This window comes from Aquarana catesbeiana, linkage group LG11 (assembly GCF_042186555.1).
Source record: "Aquarana catesbeiana isolate 2022-GZ linkage group LG11, ASM4218655v1, whole genome shotgun sequence".
Taxonomy (NCBI): domain Eukaryota; kingdom Metazoa; phylum Chordata; class Amphibia; order Anura; family Ranidae; genus Aquarana; species Aquarana catesbeiana.
The window spans coordinates 217,906,487-217,927,486 of record NC_133334.1 but is presented as its reverse complement, the minus strand read 5'-3'; the positions used below and the strand labels follow the sequence as shown (position 1 = coordinate 217,927,486).

The 21,000-nt window shown below is 43.1% G+C and overlaps 1 protein-coding gene across 2 annotated transcripts in view; it reads right to left on the bottom strand.

Moving 5' to 3' along the window:
- The window catches only part of LOC141112452 (ribosomal protein S6 kinase alpha-4-like), a 97,772-nt gene that overhangs the window by 61,277 nt on the left and 15,495 nt on the right, over window positions 1–21,000 (bottom strand). The window contains exons 2-4 of one of the 2 annotated variants that reach the window (XM_073605311.1): window positions 6,400–6,474; window positions 3,817–4,035; window positions 67–182 (exon numbers count right to left, since the gene is read on the bottom strand). In XM_073605311.1, coding sequence (XP_073461412.1) covers window positions 67–182; window positions 3,817–4,035; window positions 6,400–6,474 — 410 coding nt within the window. The remainder of the gene's footprint in view (window positions 1–66; window positions 183–3,816; window positions 4,036–6,399; window positions 6,475–21,000) is intronic. The other variant, XM_073605312.1, reaches the window with a different exon arrangement.

Sequence of the window (21,000 nt, the reverse complement as noted above, 5' to 3'; positions counted from 1 at the left end):
ATATAGCACAATGTAAAGAGAAGAAGTCATATGAACTGCAGTAAAGCAGGGTAGACATGATCTCACCTTGTGTAGGTGTTCAATAGCCAGAATAACCTCTCCAGAATAAAAGCATACAGCGTCTTCCGAGAAGTTATCCCGCTGATAGAGATGAGTAAAAAGCTCTCCTCCACTAACATAGTCTACAAGGACATAAGAAGGACAGAATATGTCACAACTTTATGTTCTACCATTGCTGGCATGACAAAATTACATTTTACGCATTGCCATTACTAAGACCAGGCTACTGGTGTTTCTTGTTTTGGCCAGGTATAAAAACCTATAGTCACTGTGCACTAGTATACAGATTTATGGCTCTGGAAAATAAACAAGTTACTTATTACTTAGACTTGTTAAAAGTGCTACCTGTTGCTGGGCTTGTTGTAGGGATGGCATCTTTGCAGGAGTAGCATGGCATCAGCCTCATGCTGTGCAGTATGGCCTTGATTTCTCTTATATGAACTGGTTACATATACAAATTCCTATGGGGAAGCTTCTGATGACCCCGTCTCACAGGGTCTGAGCCAGCACATGAATAAAATCAAATAAAGAGACGCTTAACTCGTTACACTTACCAAAGTAAGAATACATATTCCATACCTGACCAATCCCTATGGAGGCAGAGAATCACTGTGGTAGCTGCCGCTACTACAGTGATCCTTGCTATACTCAAGGACCTGTGCCAAGTGGTTGACCTCATGTGGCTACTATGCAGAAGGGTAGCTGCTCAATATATAGTGAACATGGGGTCGCTCTCTCTGCATGGGTGGCATTCAGGCTGGGTTCATACTACTGTGGTCTACAGCATTGCATGTCATTTGTACAGGAATCGCACCAGATTACTGTTCAAATGACATGCAAATTCAGTGCGGTGCGAATTGAGCTATACATTATGTATGGCTCAATTCGCACTGGATCCACACCAAGAAAGTGCAGGACCCTTTTTTTTGTCTGCACTGGAATCGGATTGCATGAGTGTTCAGACCCATGCAATCCGATTTCATCTGATTCCACAGTTCGCACTGCGTTCTGCGAACCGATTTGGGAGTGTTATTGACTTTATATTGACACCCGCAGCAGTTCGCAGAGCATAGTGTGACCTGCTTGCGATTCTGATGCGGTGCGGGAACCGCAAAGCAATCAATGTGGTTTATCAGTGTGAACCAAGCCTCCAAGATTTCGTTGTCATTTTATCAATGAATACAAGGCGTTATCTGATTAGATGAGAAGAAGAACATGAGATAACCACCCCATCTCACCAATCAGAGATCGCTTTGCATTCATTGTGGAAACTGCAAGGCATTCTCTGAACGGCTCTCATGCCGTGTGGGTGATACCCTGTAGTCATTATGCAGCAGAGCAGCTGCTTGACATAGGACTAAGAAGACAGGGATTAGTCAGGTATGAAATATACATACGTACAGCGGTCCAAGCTGCACATGTAACTATGCAAACAAACAAACAAAAAAAAAAAAAAAATCATACCTAGAATTTAGATCTATTGATGCTGTGCAGTGATAATTCTCCAAAATGTTTTAACCTAATTCATATTCACCAACCACATTTTTTACTATTTGGCAATAATGGAGTATCATTATTATTTCTTATGTATAAAGCGCCAAATTACTATCCTGGTGCAGCGATATTCTTTTACCTACTTAAATGACCGTGACCCAGTAGATGCTATTTTGGTGCATTAAATTGAAAATCTGCTGCTGTATCATGTACAAAAGACCATCAACAATAATCTCAGTACACTGACATGTTTCAAATTTCAATTCTGTTTTAGTTAGAGAAAGAATGAGTCAGCACTATAATTCACTGCTTCTGCAAAACTAGGTCAAGGATCTGATATTTCACAAACCTTCATATGCAGCTAACTGATTATGGATTAAGCTAAACTCTTTGATCTGAGCGGAAGTTCACCACCACCTGTCCTTTTCCCGCAGCCTCCTGGGACACCTCACGCATGCGCGGTGAGCAGCCGGCTGTGAAGCCGCAAGCAGTCGCGGCCAGCTGACCAGAGTTAGTATACCGGGGGGACCGAAGCCTGGTGAAGAAACCAGCCGGGTGAGGACAGCGCTGGATCCTGGGACAAGTGAGTGTCCTGATATTAAAAGTCAGCAGCTACAGTTTTTGTAGCTGCTGACATTTCATTTTTCAAAAGATAAGAGCGACCACTTTAATTGAACGATCTGAAGTTAAAAGCTGGTTGGCTACAATGCACAGCTGCACCAGATTCTGCTCTCTCCAGTTTTAGTGAGCGCCGGTTCACATTAGAAGCGGCACGACTTGCAGGTCGCCTCACCGAGGCGACCTGCACACGACTGCCGCAGCGACTTGCAAGACGACTTCTGTATAGAAGTCTATGCAAGTCGCCCCCAAAGTAGTACAGGAACCTTTCTTCTAAGTCGGAGCGACTTGCGTCGCTCCGATTAGAACGGTTCCATTGTACAGAACGGGAGGCGACTTGTCAGGCGGCTAGGTCGCCTGACAAGTCGCCCCCGTGTGAACCGGCCCTCAATCAACCCTTTTGAGTCTTTTTCTGTTTCAGGGTTGGGTGCTAGGCAACATGTTGCATGTTACATCCCAAATATGGGTGCAACACGCAATATGTTGTTAAAGATGGAGATAGCCTTTAATAGCTAGTATTTAAAATAGTCACTACTGTATGTTGCGCAGATGGAAAGGCTCTCTATTGTATCATGTTTGTGTATTACATTGGCTTAACACATATAAATCATATTGCCTGTTACAATAAGTGACAATTATATACATTTCCTTTTAATACGTTAATCTCTACTGTAATCCAGAATGGCATTCGTGGTTTAGATTTTTTTCCGTGATAGTTTTGTGTGGAATTCACCCATTCCCCTGTAGAAAAGACCTGATATCAAGCCTCATAACCAATTTCAAAAAGATATTACATAAGTATATTTGTGTGTGTGTGTCTGTCTGTCTCTTTCTGAAGAAGGTTGAGCTCTGCAAATCCTGAGTTTAGGGACCTAATTTTTGTTAAAGTGGAAAGATACTTAAAGTGGATGTAAACCCTCACATATACCCAGTGAAGTGAATAACCCCAGATGATACACAGGGATGAAACAAATCTCCCTACATAAGTTTTACATGTATATCTTCTGTCTTCATCTTTATATGCTGTTTAGAAAGTTTAGATAGTGTTAGGAGATTTTCTCTTCCTGTTAAACACTGCAGTGAAGTCTGGGCATACAGCCAAGACAGATGATTGGAGGAAAGGCACACACACCCTCTCCTCATAGGTAGAGACTTTCAGAGCTGATTGTTGAATAGTTCAGGGCTCTGCTTATCTATGTATAGCAGTGGTCATCAACCCTGTCCTCAGGGCCCACTAACAGGCCAGGTTTTATGTATTACCTTGGGGAGATGCAGACTAGAATACTGCAATCACTGAGCAGCAAATGATAACACCTGTGATGTATTTCAGTTATCTTGCAAGCCTGGTCTGTAGTGGGCCCTGAGGACAGGGTTGATGACCACTGATTTATAGCATCCTCCACAACACAAACCTCAGGCTGCTTTTATCATATGTGAAAGAGAACTTGTCAGGAGTTATCAGGGTGATAAAGAGAAGAAAGGAGCAGGAGACAGCTACAGGACTTAGTGACTGGAAGAGAGATAACAAAACACTGCAGATATATGTGCCCAGCTAAAATTTCATGAATTGGGCTTACATCCACTTTAACTCTCTAACTATGAGAAAGCATTAGTGATTCTAAGCACACTACTTCCATTACCTACCCAGTATAAGGTGGAGTTTAGCATCTGTCTGGAAGGCATAGTGAAGGGTCACAAGAAAAGGACTCTGTCTCACATGTTCTAGCACAGTGCGTTCAGTCCGTGTGTGCTCTGCAGTTTTCTCTTTTTGAACCAGAGCTGCCTTACGCAGTACCTTCATGGCATAAAGACGATTTGCATCTGAGCCAGTCACTTTACGAACAAGGAAAACTTTACCATATGCTGCAAGAGTGAAAAAATATTACAAATGCCATATGAGGCAAGAAACAAAGAACAACAGCAAACAAAGGAAGCATTCATTCTTTCAGGATTATTTGTCAGGCTCATTGAATTTAAACCTTAACAGCGGCATAGGAGCTTCCTAATGGCCTGATCTGGAGTATATAGGATATATTTCAATAACCTGAAGCGCCAGGTCTAACAGTACACTTGGGGTCTATTTTTAATAAATTCTGTCCCAAACATTTGCACAGTTGTCACGAATAATCACCCTACTGCAGTATTTTTCTCAAATTCCTTAATCAGGAAACAACCGAATTATGGCCACTAGCAGGAGCTGAATATCATAGACAGTAAACATATTACACAAGTTATTGTGATTATTTGTGACAGTTGTGCAAATGTTATCTGCACAAAGTATGTTTTTATACATATACTCCACAGACATGAGACAAACACAGTCCAAATTAAGCTAGATGTGGAGAAATACCCAAGCAGTCTCAGGAAAACAACTAAATTGGATTTTCCCAGCCTTTAACTTCGCAGGGGTCAGGAGTACTTGTAGGGGTGCCACTTTTTCTTCAAACCAAACCCGAACACTTTAGCGGCACACAGTAAATTTTTTTTTCTGTTTTAGTATACACTATAAGATTGTAACAGAGCTGGGACATCTTTGGGCACTCCAAAGAGAATAGTAATGCGGCGCACATAGTGCCCCCTCACCCTCCTGTCAAGCCCTGTTTCAAACCACATTCCTGTCTGAATAATGTGTCCAGGTTTCATGTGGACTGAAACCCAGACACATGATTCAAAACCCAAAATATCCGGGTGAATCCTGGACAAGTGGCAACCCTAGGTACATACATAGTGTAAGAACATGCATGTGATATAAGTGCTAAGTTTTTGCAACCACCATTAGCAATTACCAAAAAACTGCCTATACAGGTAAGGGGCGCTAATAGATGAAAAAAATGTGCATGTTTGACCAGTTGAATAATGCCCTTGCTACAGGTGTAGGCCATTTACATAACTCCTTAAGAGTGAATGAAAATCTTCCAGAGATCATATTGTTCTGTCCTGCCTTGTTGCTAGGATGTTGTTAAGAGACTCCTAGCTTCTCTTACGGCTCATCTCCACTAACACAGGAGTGAGCTCTCAAATGCTGAGCTCAAAGCTACTGCATCAGGTGAGAGAAAGCACATGTGAGGGGGTTTGATGGTGGAGGTGAACAGTGAGACCTATGAGTCTCTAATGGCCCGTACACACGATCCAAATATTGTATGAAAGCGGTCGTCCGAGGAAGGATGTAACGATATTCGGATCGTGTGTACACTACTTTCGACAGCCGATCACGACCGTTCATCCCATATTATTCGATCGGGCATACATGAAAATTTTCCTTGTACGATTCCAGATCGTACAACTTTCGTTTAGTCAGTATAGTTGTTGTCCGAAAATACAATAAAAATACATTACAACACATGACATCACTTCCAATTTTTTTGTCTGTCGTACGAGAACTTTCGTGACTTTTTTAGTTATTCAATTTCTACTTGCGACTATTTAAGCGAGAGCGGTCGTACGATCGGTCGTACGATATTCGGAACGTGTGTATGAGGCATTAGCAACATCCAAGCAACAAAGCAGGATGGGATGATGTGATCTCTGGGACTTTTTCAGTCAAACTTCAAGAGGTACGTAAATGGCCTTCACTTATACCAACACCATTAACTTTGGTTAAAGCTGCATAGCTTTTTTTTTATCTACAGGTACCCCTTATCTGCATAGGCAGTTTTTTTGGTAAAAGTTAACTAACCCTTTAAACAAAAACACCAGATTAAACTAACAGGGCTGACCACCAAACAATGTCTAAATGTGTAACACTGCCAACAGAACTTATCTTATGAAGTTTGGGAAGGAAGCAGGATTTATCCCCTATAAGGTTTTTATTGCTGTGCACAACTCTGGCAGGAAAATCTTGCCTACCCCAGCAATGCGGGTTGATTTACTAAAGGCAAAAAGACTGTGCGCTTTGCAAAGTGCAATTTGCTGTAGAGCTTAGTAAATGAGGTAAAGCTTCACTTTACAAAGAATACCTACCCAATCACGAGCAAGGAAAAAAAAAAAAAAAAAAAAAAAGAATTTTGCTTGCACGTGACTGGATGATGGAAGTCAGCGGAGCTCTCCCTCATTTACTAAGCTCTGGAGCAATTGCACTTGCAGCACGCATAGTCTATTTGCCTTTAGTAAATCAACGTGCAATTGACAACCAAGACTCTGCTGAGAGTGAAACTTTCTGTTCTGTGGACTTTTCATATATGTATTCCTATGGAGAAAGCACTATAAGCAGGTTGTGTCACTTCTTACCTCCAGTTCCCAAAATTTTCAGCAGTTCAAAGTCTGCCATTCCAACCTTATCTTCATGTCCTGTCAGATTTACTGCTGCATGAGAAAACAGACATCAATCATTTATTCAAGAAAACAAACATACATAAAAATAGGATTTTTATAACAGCTTAACTGTAAAATCCTTTTTTGGAGTACATCATGGGACACAGAGCCTTAAGTAATTACTTAATGGGTTATAGGCCACCTTCAGGTGATGGACACTGGTGTACCCAATCCAAGAAGTTCACTCCCTATATAACCCCTCCTCCTTCCAGGAGCACATCAGTTTTTGTAGCAAAGCAATATACTTAAATCCCAAAAATGAGGGGAGGGACCTCTGTGTTCCATGATGTACTCCAAGAAAAGGATTTTACAGGTAAGCTGTTATAAAAATCCTATTTTCTTTATCCTACATCATGGGACACAGTGCCTTAAGTAATTACTTAATGGGTCGTCCCATAGCAATGCTACTTGAGGGGAGGGAGACACAACCTGGAGGGTACCGCCAGACTTGAGGACATATACTGCTGCCTGCAGCACACTGCGCCCCAAGGCAATATCCTCATACTTCCTTACATCCACCTGATAAAATTTTGTGAATGTATGCAATGAAGACCAAGTTGCGGCCTTACAGATCTGAGCCATGGAGGCCTGATGACGCACTGCCCAAGAAGCACTAACCGACCTGGTAGAGTGCGCCTTAACTTGAGAAGGGGGAATCTTACCCCTTAAATCACAAGTTTGAATTATAACTTGCCAAATCCACTTAGCGATAGTGGATTTCGACGCTGCCTGTCCTTTCATAGGACCCTCTGGCAGAATAAATAAGACATCAGTCTTACGAATCTGAGCATTTGCCTTTAAATAGATTTTCACTGCTCTCACCACATCAAGACAAAGTAATTACTTTTCTTCCCTGGAACAATGGTTTTGGAAAAAACAATGGCAGGACAATATCTTGGTTCAGGTGGAAACCTGAGACCACTTTTGGTAAAAAACCTGGACGAGGGTGCAACACCATTCTGTCCTCATGAAAAATCAATATTATAAAAAATAGCTATATTATAAATAGCTATTTTTGTAACACAGACAAAACTAAGTTCAAGTCCCAAGGGTTCAAGGGAGGTTTGACGGGCGGATTAAGCCGCGTCACCCCTTGCATAAAACCCCAGACTAAAGAATGTATGTATAGCCAGTGGTATTTGAAGTTAGACCGATAAAGCTGAGACTTGGCCTTTAATAGTACTCAAGGCCAATTTCATTTCTACCCCTAATTGTAGAAAGGCAAGAATTCTGCCTATGATATATCTCCGAGGGTGCAAACCCTTGGATTCACACCAGGAAACATAAGCCCTCCAGACTCTATAATATATAGTTCTGGAAGCTGGCTTCCTTGCCTTACTTAGGGTAGAAATAACTGACCCGGAAAGCCCACGTTTCTTCAGAATGTGGATTTCAATAGCCAAGCCAATAAATTTAGAGACCGTAAGGAAGGATCGAATATCGGTCCAACTCACCTGCCACTGTCCTCGGAGCGGGTCGCGCCCGACGGGCGCTTGGAGCCAGAAGCGAGAGCCCCCCTGTGAGAGCAGATCTGGCTGTAGTGGGAGGGACCGTGGGCCCTCTACTGCCATCTTTACGATTTCTGCATACCATGACCTTCTGGGCCATGCTGGTGCCACCAGAACTATCGGCTTTCTTTACAGGTTGATCCCGCAAAGAAGTCAAGGCAGCAACTGAATAGGGGGGAATGCATAGATCTGTGAGAACTGATCCCATGGTGTCACCAACGCATCCGTTCCGCATGCGAGTGGATCCCTTGTTCTGGCCACAAAATTGACTAACTTCATGTTGAACCTGGACGCTAGAAGATCTACGTCCGGAGTCCCCCATCTTTGGAAAATAGCCCGAAATATGTCGGGTGAAGAGACCATTCCCCTGGGAATAACTGCTGGTGACTCAAGTAATCCGCCTGCCAATTCTCTACTCCCGGAATGAAGACTGCCGATAGGCACGGAACATTCCTTTCTGCCCAAGTTAGAATATGGTTCACCTCTCTCTGCGCTGACAGACTTTTGGTGCCCCCTTGGTGACTGATATATGCCACAGCTGTGGCATTGTTGGATTGAATCCTGACAAGGCAATCACGTAACCTAAAAGTCCAGGCCTTTAAAGCCAGACGCACTGCCCGAATCTCTAGGATATTGATGGGCAAGGTTCTTTCGGTTCTTGACCACTGTCCCTGGACAGTTGTCTTTTCTAGTACTGCTCCCCAGCCTAAAAGGCTGGCATCCGTCATTACCACTTTCCAGATGACTGGTCTGAAGGATTTTCCTTTCAGCAGATTCTGGGTTAGTAACCACCAAGTGAGGCTTTGGGACACTCTTGGGGACAGCCGCATTGGCAAGTCTAAAACTTGAATTGTTTTGTTCCAAGTCGACAGGATACTGTTTTGCAACAGTCTTGAATGGAACTGGGCATAGGGAACTGCTTTGAATGAAGCCACCATGGTTCCTAGCAACCTCATGCAGAGGCAAATGGAGGGATTGCCTTTTGACCTGACCATCCGCACCAGCTCTGTTATGGAGTTGATTTTTGCCTGAGGTAAGAACACCTTTTCCTGTGCTGTGTCTATGATCAGACCCAAATACTCCAGCCTTTTTAGCGGTATTATGGAAGATTTCTCTAGGTTGAGAATCCAACCCAAACTTTCCAGGTAATTGGTTGTAGTGCGTACGCTTTGCTCCAAACGAGCCACAGACTGGTCTATTAGCAATAGATCGCCTAGATACGCTACGACTGTTATGCCCTGTGCCCTTAACCTGGCTAGAGGTGGGGCCAGCACTTTTGTGAACTGTGCTGTGGCTAGCCCAAAAGGGAAGGGCTACAAACTGGAAATGCTGCTGTTCTAACTCGAACCGCAGAAACTTTTGGTGAGCGGGAAATATAGGAACATGCAGACTTGCATCGATAGATGCCAGAAGTTCTCCTCCTAGAAGGATAGAAACTACTGACCTGATCGTCTCCATGCGAAAGGAGTGGATCTTCAGAAACTGATTTAGACTTTTCAGATCTAGAATTGGTCTGACATCTCCACTTGGTTTTGGTACCATAAAAAGGTCTGAATAGAACCCCAAACCTTGTTCTTTTGCGGGGATCTGTATGATCACCCCGTGAGATATTAATCGGTCTAGTGCCTGAAACAGAGATTGTCTTTTCTGTGGATCTTTGGGAACGCTTGACCTCAGGAAACGAGACGCTGGAAAGTCCCGAAATTCCAGCTTGTACCCCAGCTTTACCGTGGAGATGACCCATCTGTCCTGAATTTCCTCTTTCCAGACTTCTGAGAACTGAAGAAGTCTTCCCCCACCTTGGTGAGGGGGGGTTGCCTCTTCATGATGAGGCTTTAGGATTCTGCTTTGCAGGTTTCCGACCCTAGGATTTCATTGAGCCTGGGTCTGACCCTGAGATTTTCCTCTAGAGTCTGACGCTGGAGGACTTCGCCTCTGGCGCAGGGGAAAGAGCCAGTTTAAATGAAGAACATTTATACTTTCTTTTGACTGGCAAAAGAGTATTTTTCCCACTAGAAATTGTTTGGATATATTTGTCCAAGTCTTCTCCAAATAGCCGCTCCCCATGAAAAGGGAACCCAGTTAGGATCTTCTTACATGGTGCTTCAGCTGACCAATTTTTTAACCACAGGATTTTACGCATATGCACAAGCATAAGCGTAAGGCGGGACACCTGGTGAATAGAATCTTTAATGGCATCTATGGCAAAGCAGAATGCTTTTGGTAGTTCATCCAAATCCCGAGCTTGTTGTGCAGGAAGCTCTCTAAGGGCCTGTTTAAATTGGTCCTTTAGGGATTGACAGACGCCTATTGCAGCGACTGCAGGCTGAGTAACGGCACCTACCATAGAAAAAGTTGATTTTTTTTTTTCAAATACAAATTTTATTCAACTCCAAAGAGGGGGTGAGGACCCCACAGTACAAATAAGGGTGTGTACAGTACCGAGGCTATACAATCTATGTACATCGTCTATGGTAATTGCTTACAAAACATATTACAACATAAATGTTAACATGGAGCAGTGAGACAGGTATTTATCCTTGGTTGGGTCTACACCCTCCAGTAACAGTTCACTTGTAGGTAACAAAGGGTAGGGCCTCTCTCCCCTAACTTTTCAACCTCTTCTTGGGGAGGAGAAAGGAGGGAGTGTAGTGGGAAGGGGGGGGGGGAAGGAAGAGAAGAGGGGGGTTGAAAGAAGACATGACGGTAGCTAAAGTTTATGGGTTTAGTGGAGCGGACGGGGTGCTCTGTGTCCCCAGGAGACGCTGTCCCTCCTCAGAATAGAAAAAGGTGTTCCATATGTCCCAGGTCTTCTTATAGGTCTATTTTGTGCCGTGAGGATTAAATCCCTCATTTTCTTCACCTCCTCTATTTTCCGCATCCAGTGTGCAATGGTCGGAAGGGGAACGCTGCTTCCAATAGAGGGTTTTGCACGCCTTTGCTGCATTAAGTAAGTGGCGTATCAGTGACTTTTTGTATTTTTTGGTAGGGATCTTTGAGTGGTGTAATAGGAAGAATGCAGCTTCCTCTGGGATAGGGTATTCTGTAAATTCTTGCGTAATGCGGTGGGCTTCCCCCCAGTAATCTTTCAAGCTAGGACAGGACCAGAAGATATGGATCAAAGAACCCTCTTCCTCTTCACAGCGCCAGCACTGGTTCGAGGTAGAAGGAAAGCATCTGTGTAGCCCTAGAGGGTGTTAAGCAACTTAAAATGTGTCTCTTGTGTTTTAGTACACAAAGAGGTTTTGAGAGCAAAAGTAATGATGCGTTGTCTTTGCACCATTGAGAACGTGCAATTCAGGTCACTTTCCCATTTGGTCAGGCAGGACAGTTGCGGTAGACCTTTTGGTGAATACAACAGGGTAAATGTAAGTTGGGAAAGGATGTGGGCCAGCGAGTCCGTACCTGAACAGAGGTCTTCGAACAACGTCTGTTGGCGTACGGAAAAAGTAGATTTTAACAGGGATTCCAACTTTTTATCTGTTGGATCCTTAAGCATTTCTGCATTGTCTACAGGACAAGTTAGGCATTTATTCACACTGGAAATCGCAGATTGTGAGGCTGAAAAAGGTTCATCTACCGTTGTTTCCTCCACAGAGGAATCATCGGTTTGTTTTTCCTCCTGATCGACTGAGGGTAACACCTCATCCTGAGCCCACTGTTCCCCTTGCAAAGGTTCTGAAGTGGGGGATCTAGAACGCTTCCTATCCATTTAAATGGAGGATGCGATTAAAGCCGCTAATCTTCCTTCCAGACCCTGCAGGGAGGAGGAAAGGACATCTTCAGTCACGTATACAGGGGCTGAAGTGTGAGAAGCAGCTGCACCATCAATTTCAATGGCTCACCCTGGCTTGCCATAACTGGTAATTCAGGCGAGGATGACAGCGTGGAAATGCGACTCGAGATCCTAACGCCTGGGGGTGAAACCTTTACTTTCTTGGTCTTTGTGGTGTCTTTTTTGGTAGGCATAGTCCTAAGCACAAAAACAGAGGCACTATACAATTGCACTTAATCGCTGAACAGTCATGACATTTAGGGCCGCTATAAAGTTCAGCCTAGTGCTGGGAAAAAAGTGTCCTTCCTGTATCAGGAATGCCAGCTTGCAACCCTCACATGTCCCACAGCTCCTGTGTCCCTGTGTGCAGGCTGTTTGTTTCCTCCTCGTCAGCCGAGGAGAGACTGCCCCAGCTGTAGTTTTCTCTGTTTATGCCTGCCTTGTGTCCTCGTGGACGTTCACGGCACCGCACTTAGGCCCTGCCCACTTCGAAAAAAATTCTGCCCCTTTTTACATTTGAAAATGTTCCCGTGCGTGGCGCTTTCGGGTCTACAGACCCAACAAGAGGGGGGGGAGGCAGAGACCTGTTTGTAGCAGGCACACACAACAGTAACAGCATTCAACAGTTAACAATAGCAGTACCAGCGGGACCTCCGCACCCCCCCCCCCCCCGCGGCGGGGGTAATGTAAGGGGGTACACCACTGATGTCCCCCCTAACCTCTGGTCCCTTCAGGGCGGAGAAAAGAAAACATTTGGCAGATTTCTTTTACCTGAGAGGAATCTCCCTGCACGTGCTGCTGCGGTCATACACAGACTGACTGAGCTTTACAGTGAAGACAACAGAGTAAGGTATGTGCATAGACTCCCTCTAGTGGAGAATTAAGGCATGACAACATTTTTTCCCTAATGGAAGAATACATAGGTGTTTTTAGTACCTAAGTTTCTTCCCTTACCTTATCCCCGCCTCAGGATTTGCTGAATTAACAGACAATCCAACCTTCACCCATCACGGCGGACTGCGTTTAGCAAACCTTCAAGGACTGGGTCCCTAAAACAGTGTTCCAACTTCCTTGGACCTGTAAAGCACCCCATCAGGAAAGCTTTAGGTAATGTAGCAAGACCTAAGCCCTGGGTTCCTGGAGTCCAGCCCTACAAAGAGAGGCGTTACAGGCAAAACCTCATGCTTCGGATACAAGGCCCCAGGTACCATCCTTTTAGGCCTCAATGGCACTTTGGATGGATCTAGTCTATGGAGGCTATTTAAATCCAGCATGGATCCCTCCTGGAGCTCTTTAGAGCACATCTTCACTCGTGACCAACACCTTAGACACTGGCGAAAAAACTGATGTGCTCCTGGAAGGAGGAGGGGTTATATAGAGAGTGAACTTCTTGGATTGGGTATACCAGTGTCTGTTATCTGAAGGTGGCCTATAACCCATTAAGTAATTACTTAAGGCTCTGTGTCCCATGATATACGATAAAGAAAAGCAGTTTTACTGCTCATTCTTCATTTACTATAGATCAAAGTGTTCTGTCAAGTCAGTCAAATTAAACTCCTAATACTATACATTACATTACTATGGGGTTATTTACTAAAGGCAAATCCACTCTGCACTACAAGTGCACTGCAAATGCACTTGGAAGTCCAGTCGCTGTAGATCTGAGGGGAACATGCAAGGAAAATAAAAAAAATGCAATTTGGATGATAAAATTAGCAGAGATTCCCCTCATTTCAGATCTTCCCCCAGATCTACAGCGACTGCAATTCCAAGTGCACTCGTAGTGCACAGTGGATTTGCCTTAGTAAATCAACCCCTATGTGTTCTAAATAGGTCAGGAAAAACACCAAGCCAGCAACAGTTGTAACAAGTAAACGTAGCAGAACAATCAGTTGCTAGAACACAATCTGTGTATCTTAATTAATGGTGAAATGTTAGAAGCAAGTATTTCTAAACAACACAAATCTGTAGCATTGGTTGCGAAAAAAGCCTTATGAAGTTTTTCATTATTCTAAAGCCTGACGCCTGAAATAACATTTCTGTTAGTACAGATAGAAAAAAATAAAAAAATAGTACACAACTGCCAGAAATCTGTTCATTGAAAAGCACCCTTTTTCATGATTCATTTTAAATACAAAATTTCTGCTAAAATGTATTTTCCCCTTACACAAACTGAAGACAAATTTCTTTTAAAGAGAAACATTGATCATATTTGAAAAAAATAAAAGTCTTCTGCTACAAATACCAGTCCAGGAGTCCAGCGCTGTCTTCACCTAGGCTGGTTCTTCTCTGATCTTCGATCCCTGGAACCGCCATCTTAGCTGTGGGAAGCCGGCTGTGATTTCCTCCTGTTTCACAGCCTGGGGGGGTTATCGAACTTCCACTCTTCTCGCCAAGGTGAGAAAAGCAGAAGTAGGAGGAGATATGTATCAGAAATGAGTACCCACTCTCAGAAGAGGAGGCAGAGGAGGGGGGAGGAGGAGGATGAGCAGAACTTCCTGTTTTGGGGAAAGTTTGGGCAAACGATCACCTTGTAAAACAACCCAGTTTAAAATTGAAATGAAAGGCAAACATTTGTGTATAGATATACCGTATCTCACAAAAGTGAGTACACCCCTCACATTTTTGTAAATATTTTAATATATCTTTTCATGTGACAACACTGAAGAAATTACACTTTGCTACAATGTAAAGTAGTGAGTGTACAGCTTGTATAACAGTGTAAATTTTCTGTCCCTTCAAAAATAACTCAACACACAGCCATTAATGTCTAAACTTCTGACAACAAAAGTGAGCACACCCCTAAGTGAAAATGTCCAAATTGGGCCCATTTAGCCATTTTCCCTTCCCGGTGTCATGTGACTTGTTAGTGTTACAAGGTTTCAGGTGTGAATGGGGAGCAGGTGTGTTAAATTTGGTGTTATTGCTCTCACTCTCTCACACTGGTCACTGGAAGTTCAACATGGCACCTCATGGCAAAGAACTCTTTGAGAATCTGAAAAAAAAAGAATTGTTGCTCTACATGAAGAAAGCCTAGGCCAGGCTTTCTCAACCTTTTAACCCAAGAGGAACCCCAAAAATAATTTAATGTCTCGAGGAACCCTTACTAAAACAAAATCATCAGGGCTCAATAGGAACAATGCTCCTTATATTGGTGGTCAATAGGAAGAATGTCCCCCTTAAAGTGGTGTTCAGATTGCCACCCTTAAAGACAGCTAAAAAGATATTTGCTGTCATGCTGTTGGCTTTGCTAAGTGGTGCTGAACCTTGAACTCTGTAGGCATCATCAAATAGGTGGTTCAACAGCCATAGCTCAAGGAACCCCTAGCAACCTATGGAGGAACCCTGGTTGAGAATGGCTGGCCTAGGCTATAAGAAGATTGCCAAGACCCTGAAACTGAGCTGCAGCATGGTGGCCAAGACCATACAGCGGTTTAACAGGACACGTTCCACTCAGAAAAGGCCTTTCCATGGTCGACCAAAGAAGTTGAGTGCATGTGTTCAGCGTCATATTTCAATGCTTGTCTTTGGGAAATAGACATATGAGTACTGCCAGCATTGCTGCAGAGGTTGTAGGGGTGGGGGGTCAGCCTGTCAGTGCTCAGACCATAAGCCGCACACTGCATCAAATTGATCTGCTTGGCTGTCGTCCCAGAAACAAGCCTCTTCTAAAGATGATGCACAAGAAGGCCCGCAAACAGTTTGCTGAAGACAAGCAGACTAAGGACATGGATTACTGGAACCATGTCCTGTGGTCTGATGAGACCAAGATAAACCTATTTGGTTCAGATGGTGTCAAGCGTGTGTGGCGGCAATCAGGTTAGGAGTACAAAGACAATTGTCTTGCCTACAGTCAAGCATGGTGGTGGGAGTGTCATGGCCTGGGGCTGCATGAGTGCTGCCGGTACTGGGGAGCTACAATTCATTGAGGGAACTATGAATGCCAACATGTACTGTGACATACTGAAGCAGAGCATGATCCCCTCCCTTCGGAGACTGGGCCGCAGGGCAGTATTCCAACATAACGACCCCAAACACAACTCCAAGACAACCACTGCCTTACTAAAGAAGCTGAGGGTAAAGAAGATCAACTGGCCAAGCATGTCTCCAGACCTAAACCCTATTGAGCATCTGTGGGGCATCCTCAAACGGAAGGTGGAGGAGCACAAGGTCTCTAACATCCACCAGCTCAGTGATGTCGTCATGGAGGAGTGGAAGAGGACTCCAGTGGCAAACTGTGAAGCTCTGTTGCTCCATGCCTAAGAAGGTTAAGGCAGTGCTGGAAAATAATGGTGGCCACACTAAATATTGATACTTTGGGCCCAATTTGGACATTTTCATTTAGGGGTGTACTCACTTTTGTTGCCAGCAGTTTAGACATTAATGGCTGCGTGTTGAGTTATTTTGAGGGGACAGCAAATTTACACTGTTATACAAGCTATACACTCACTACTTTGTAGCAAAGTGTCATTTCTTCAGTGCTGTCACATAAAAAGATATAATAAAATATCTACAAAAATGTGAGGGGTTTACTCACTTTTGTGAGATACTGTATATATAAAAAAGACATTCTAAATACCTTTCCACTCCTTTTTTATAACTTTTTTATAAGTGATCACATTCCATCTGTTCTCAGCTGCATAACAGCTTGGGGAGGAGAAACAACAGCACACTAATCTTTCCAAGGAAAGGCTGTACGGGGGGGGGGGTCGGGACAAGTCTGACTGATCATTGGAGAATAGCAGCCTGAGTTCCAGCACAGCTAGACAACGGACCTGCCTAGTGTGGTCAGTTTTTAACAGGAAAGCAAAGGGACTGGCAGAAACACCAAGGATTTCACATAAAGGAAGCAATACAAAGAGAACACAAGACTTTGTCATACAAGTGCATGGTACAGCAGGCACATATCAGGAATATGTAATGCTGGGGTAACAAACACTTAGATAAAGTGGAGAGGAAGTAGAACACCCATCAGATTTTTATTGCTGTCTGTGGCCCCATTAGTATGATTTACCCCCCCCCCCCTCCTATTTTTCTGATGACCGTAATCAGTGAAAGTCATATTAAATCCCCATTTTTGGGTTGTCACCAGAACAGGAATACAGAGAACATCTTCCAATAAGGACACTATTTTGGTGGTTCTGGTAATCCCTCACTTTGGAGACATTTCCTCTCACTTCCTGTTGTTGCTATATAGAACAGGAAGTGAAGGAAAATCTCACCAATGGGACAAAGATGAAAAAAAAAACCTTACAGGGGTTAAACCCCCCCACTGAAAAGAAAATGAAAAAATAAGTTTGCCTCCAGTTCAACTTTTTTGACAAATTAATCAGTTACACTATGTAGGTAATGGAGCTGGTCTTTGAATTATTATATCTCCCAACATTTTACATTCATTATTGCTCAAGACTAGACATGCATTTTTGATAAAAGACCAACCCTCTTTACCAAGACTCACCACTTTCTTTTACTAAAGTTTTAGTAAGAAAGAAATGAAAAATCAAAGTTTGTTTTGAAGGGCTCCATGTACAACTGCATAAGGTCAAAATACATGTAAGCAATAAAAGTTTAAAGAAGGGCTTGACAAATTTGCTTTGAATCTAGGAGCCAGTTAAAAAAAAGTTAGGAGCCAGTTTGTTTTAGTGTAGCGTGGGTTGTTAGTGCCCAGGGCAAGGCAAGTAATTTGCCCCGAACGCCAACTTACTTACAGCAGAGCGGCCAGCTGAGAGCCTGAGCTGGCTGCTTCCACCCCCTTCGACAACCCAGAGCTGTGGAGGGTCAAAGAGCAGAGAGCTGCTGACTGACAGTCACCAGCTCTCTGCTCACGGAGCTGTGAGAACCGAGAAGCATTCAGCCGTGTTCAATTCAGCCGTGTTCAATCACTTGGTTCTCAGTGTTAGAGGCGCGGGGGGACAGATGCAGCATCTGATGCTAAATCCACCTAGGTATGATTCTTACAAAAAACAAAAAAAACCCATACAGGAAGTATGATTCTTACATAAAACAAAAACAAAAAAACCCATACATCTGTTTTAACAACATAGACTGGACTGGGAGAGCAGCTTTTTTTCTAAGCATACTACACATTACTGCCAGCACCCCATTCCTGAGAACCAGCGGGACAATATATATCTTCCTTGCTTAGAGCGGCACTACAAGTATAAGCTTCAGAAAAAGCTGGGCATGAAAAAAAAAAATCATACAGATTCCTCCATCCATACAAAGTGAATGTAGGAATTCACCTATGCCAGGACAATGGCTGCAGCAACTGATCAAGAAGATTTTTTACAACATGTCTCTCCAACAGAAGTCAATCAAACGATCGACATTTGTTGAGCAGGGACTGCCACATACTAATCAAAATTCAGTCTGTCCCTGCTGAATCGGACAAATTTGATCAATGTACGGCCAGCGTTAGTATTTTCTGTAACACCAGCCAGAGCTAGCTTTCACTTCTCTATGGAAGACACATGTAGGCTTTCACATGACCTCCTCACTGATTTTCTATTACTGTTCATCAGGAAGGAGTCAGGACAGATCATGTACAATGCTTCTATAGGAGCTATCCAAGTAGCAAAGCACAAATCACTGGGTTAAGAGGGTAAATAAATGAGTAGGTTAAGAGGGTATTCAAATTGAAATAGATAATTCCTTTGTTACAGGAATAATTTCAAACAGCGGGGGTCAGTACCCTTGGAGCAGAAATGTGGGCTCAGTAGCACTAATGCCTAGTACACACGATAAGAAAACGGACAAAAATACCACTTTCAAAGCAATCGTACGATAATCTGATTGTTAGTACACAGCTTTTGGGAGCGAACCACGACAGTTCACCCGAAATTATCCGAAGGAACAATCATGAAATTGTTTCTTGTATGATAGCAGAATGAACGATTTTTGTTTAATCAGTATAGTATTCATCTGAAAAAAATCTAAAGACCAAGACCACGCATGCTCGGAAACAAGAGAATACATAATAAAGAAATAATAAAACAAAATAAAAAACAAACGATCATTTGTCAGATATTCTCATCATGTGTACAAGGCTTAAAGTATAATTAAAGGCAAAACTTATTTTTAGTTTTGGATAGAGTGGAAAGAGATTAGAACACCTGTCAGTTTTTATTGCAGTCTGTGCCCCCGTTAAGGAGATTCACCCTCTCTATTTGTCCTGTTTACCATCATAACTGAAAGTGACAGTAAAAGAAAACCCTAAATTTTGGGTTGTCACCAGAAAAGTAATAGAGGGGAAATTGTCCAATGGGAACACTAGTTCTGGTGACATGGAGGTCCCCTAGAAACTCCCTTAATTTGCAGGGATTTCCTATCACTTCCTGTTTGGCTATGGGACAGGAAGTAAAGGGAACTCTCCGCAATGGGACGTTGAATTTCCTTCCACAGGTGGTGGTCTCAGCGCATCGATAGTTTTAAAAAACTATTAGATAAGCACCTGAACAACCGCAACATACAGGGATATACAATGTAATACTGATATAATCACACACATAGGTTGGACTTGATGGACTTGTGTCTTTTTTCAACCTTACCCACTATGTAACTATGTACTGCTACCCAGCTGTTGAAGAAATTGACAGGGGAGGTTTAACTGCAGGAAGAGTAATGGCAACTATGTATCTGGATTTTAAACTCCAGCTAATCTGCAGAGAATCATGAGAATTTTAACCGCTTCAGCCCCGGAAGATTTTACCCCCTTCCTGACCAGAGCGTTTTTTGCGATTCGGCACTGCGTCGTTTTAACTGACAATTGCGCGGTCATGCGACGTGGCTCTCAAACAAAATTGACGGCCTTTTTTTCCCACAAATAGAGCTTTCTTTTGGTGGTATTTGATCGCCTCTGCGATTTTTATTTTTGCACTATAAACAAAATAAGAGCGACAATTTTGAAAAAAACGCATTATTTTTTACATTTTGCTATAATAAATATCCCCAAAAATATATAAAAAAACATTTTTTTCCCTCAATTTAGGCCAATCGTATTCTTCTACATATTTTTGGTAAAAAAAAAAAAAAAAAAAAAAAATCACAATAAGCGTGTATTGATTGGTTTGCGCAAAAGTTATAGCGTTTACTAAATAGGGGATAGTTTTATGGCATTTTTATTAATAACTTTTTTTTTTTACTAGTAATGGCAGCGATCAGCGATTTTTATTGTGACTGCGACGTTATGGCGGACATGTCGGACATTTTTGGGACCATTGTCATTTATACAGCAATCAGTGCGATTAACAATTAAGTGTAAATTACACTGGCAGTAAAGGGGTTAACCACTAGGGGGCAGGGAGGGCTTAAGTGTGTCCTAGGGGAGTGATTACTAACTGTAGGGGGATGGGCTAGCAGTGTCATTACTCTGATCACAGCTCCCGATGACAGGGAGCTGTGATCAGTGACCTTGTCACTAGGCAGAACGGGGAGATGCTGTTTACATCAGCATCTCCCCGTTCGTCCTCTCCATGAGGCGATTGCGGGTATCCCCGCAGCGATTGAGTCTGTGGGACCCGCCTCACGGAGCTCCCGGCTGGCGCACACCGCCGGCGGTGCGCACGCAATGGCACGGCGGGGAATTCAAATGGACGTACAGGTACGCCCATTGCACAGCCGTGCCATTCTGCCGACGTACATCGGCATGCGCCGGTCGGGAACCGGTTAAAGAAATAAAGATGATTACAACCCCCCCTATACTCTGCCCCCCGCTCCTTCCCCCTTTCCTTTTCCTCCCCCCTTCCCTTATTCCCAATTACCCTGAGATGGTATGCATGTGATGTTTGGGAAGACCGAGATCCTACTTCACTGTATACCCTGACTGTTACCGCACTGCCTTTTTATGTCTACACAATGTATTCTTTTTTGATATGTACTACATGCAAAACCTCAAAAAATATTTTTACTGGTACAAGATGATTACACATGGCAGATAGATAGATAGATAGATAGATAGATAGATAGATAGATAGATAGATAGATAGATAGATAGATAGATAGATAGATAGATACTCAGACATAAAAGTATATTTCCACTTTTGCCACTTAATTTGAATAATATCTACTTTATGCAAATTTGCACACAAATTTGTCCTACACAGAAAATTGATCAGTTCGAACTCATTAAAGACCTCAATTTATTTTCTCGCAAGCTTATGCTTCGTATTCTGTATGATAAATCCAAACAACCTACCCAGAAGACATCCCCCGAGGAATCCTCATAGAAAAACATGA